General features: G+C 45.3%; 1 protein-coding gene across 1 annotated transcript in view; it reads left to right on the plus strand.

The window, feature by feature from the left end:
• LOC117808882 (nucleolar transcription factor 1-A-like) overlaps positions 1-2,500 on the plus strand; it is a 15,685-nt gene that overhangs the window by 5,674 nt on the left and 7,511 nt on the right. The window contains 1 exon segment of the mRNA XM_034678556.1: positions 708-835. Within this exon segment, the coding sequence (XP_034534447.1) occupies positions 708-835 (128 nt within the window).

Consider the following 2,500-nt stretch of genomic DNA (forward strand, 5'->3'; position numbering starts at 1 on the left):
AACCAGACCAACCACGACCAGAAACAGACCAGACCAGGCTTGACCCCCCCCAGGCCAGGCCAGACGAACCAGACCCAACCAGACCAACCAGACCAGAACACGACCAGACCAGGGCTTGACCAGGACAGGCCAGACCGAACCAACCAGACCAGGACCAGTTCCAACCAAATCATACACCAAACCAAACCCAAACCAGAACCCCAAAACAGACACCGACCAGACCAAACCAGACCAAACCAGACCAGACCAAACCAGACCAGACCAAACCAGACCAAACCAGACCAGACCAGACCAAACCAGACCAAACCAGACCAGACCAAACCAGACCAGACCAAACCATACCATACCATACCAAACCAAACCAAACCAGACCAAACCAGACCAGACCAGACCAAACCAGACCAGACCAGACCAGCCCAGACCAAACCAGACCAGACCAGACTAGACCAGTCCAGACAAAATCATACCAAACCAAACCAGACCAGACCAGACCAGCCCAGACCAAACCAGACCAGACCAGACCAAACCATACCAAACCAAACCATACCAGACCAGACCAGACCAGACCATACCAGACCACACCAGACCATACCAGACCACACCACACCAGACCAGAGCAGACCAGACTAAACTCTGTGTGTGTGTGTGTGTGTGTGTGTCTGTGTGTGTGTGTGTGTGTGTGTGTCTGTGTGTGTGTGTGTGTGTAGGGCAGTATGAGGGCGTACCATGAGGCTCATCCTGAGGTGAACTCGGAGGATCATGTTCGCTCCGTCCTCACTAAAGCCGAGCGACAGCTGAAGGACAAGTTCGACGGACGGCCGACCAAACCTCCGCCGTGAGTCCAACACTATACTAACCAAAAACAAGATACTAGATATAATCAGGCTACAGAACAAGATCCTATCAGGCTACAGAACAAGATCCTATCAGGCTACAGAACAAGATCCTATCAGGCTACAGAACAAGATCCTATCAGGCTACAGAACAAGATCCTATCAGGCTACAGAACAAGATCCTATCAGGCTACAGAACAAGATCCTATCAGGCTACAGAACAAGATCCTATCAGGCTACAGAACAAGATCCTATCAGGCTACAGAACAAGATACAATCAGGCTACAGAACAAGATACAATCAGGCTACAGAACAAGATACAATCAGGCTACAGAACAAGATCCTATCAGGCTACAGAACAAGATCCTATCAGGCTACAGAACAAGATCCTATCAGGCTACAGAACAAGATACAATCAGGCTACAAAACAAGATCCTATCAGGCTACAGAACAAGATCCTATCAGGCTACAGAACAAGATCCTATCAGGCTACAGAACAAGATCCTATCAGGCTACAGAACAAGATCCTATCAGGCTACAGAACAAGATCCTATCAGGCTACAGAACAAGATACTATCAGGCTACAGAACAAGATCCTATCAGGCTACAGAACAAGATACTATCAGGCTACAGAACAAGATACTATCAGGCTACAGAACAAGATACTATCAGGCTACAGAACAAGATACTATCAGGCTACAGAACAAGATACTATCAGGCTACATAACAAGATCCTATCAGGCTACAGAACAAGATACTATCAGGCTACAGAACAAGATCCTATCAGGCTACAGAACAAGATACAATCAGGCTACAGAACAAGATACTATCAGGCTACAGAACAAGATACTATCAGGCTACAGAAAAAGATACTATCAGGCTACAGAACAAGATCCTATCAGGCTACAGAACAAGATACAATCAGGCTACAGAACAAGATACTATCAGGCTACAGAACAAGATACTATCAGGCTACAGAAAAAGATACTATCAGGCTACAGAACAAGATCCTATCAGGCTACAGAACAAGATACAATCAGGCTACAGAACAAGATACTATCAGGCTACAGAACAAGATACTATCGGGCTACAGAACAAGATCCTATCGGGCTACATAACAAGATCCTATCAGGCTACAGAACAAGATCCTATCAGGCTACAGAACAAGATACTATCAGGCTACAGAACAAGATCCTATCAGGCTACATAACAAGATACTATCAGGCTACAGAACAAGATCCTATCAGGCTACAGAACAAGATCCTATCAGGCTACATAACAAGATCCTATCAGGCTACAGAACAAGATACTATCAGGCTACAGAACAAGATACTATCAGGCTACAGAACAAGATACTATCAGGCTACAGAACAAGATACTATCAGGCTACAGAACAAGATACAATCAGGCTACAGAACAAGATCCTATCAGGCTACAGAACAAGATCCTATCAGGCTACAGAACAAGATCCTATCAGGCTACAGAACAAGATCCTATCAGGCTACAGAACAAGATCCTATCAGGCTACAGAACAAGATACAATCAGGCTACAGAAGAAGATACAATCAGGCTACAGAACAAGATACTATCATGCTACAGAACAAGATCCTATCAGGCTACATAACAAGATCCTATCAGGCTACATAGCAAGATCCTATCAGGCTACA

This window comes from Notolabrus celidotus, unplaced genomic scaffold (genome assembly GCF_009762535.1).
Source record: "Notolabrus celidotus isolate fNotCel1 unplaced genomic scaffold, fNotCel1.pri scaffold_172_arrow_ctg1, whole genome shotgun sequence".
Taxonomy (NCBI): Eukaryota; Metazoa; Chordata; class Actinopteri; order Labriformes; family Labridae; genus Notolabrus; species Notolabrus celidotus.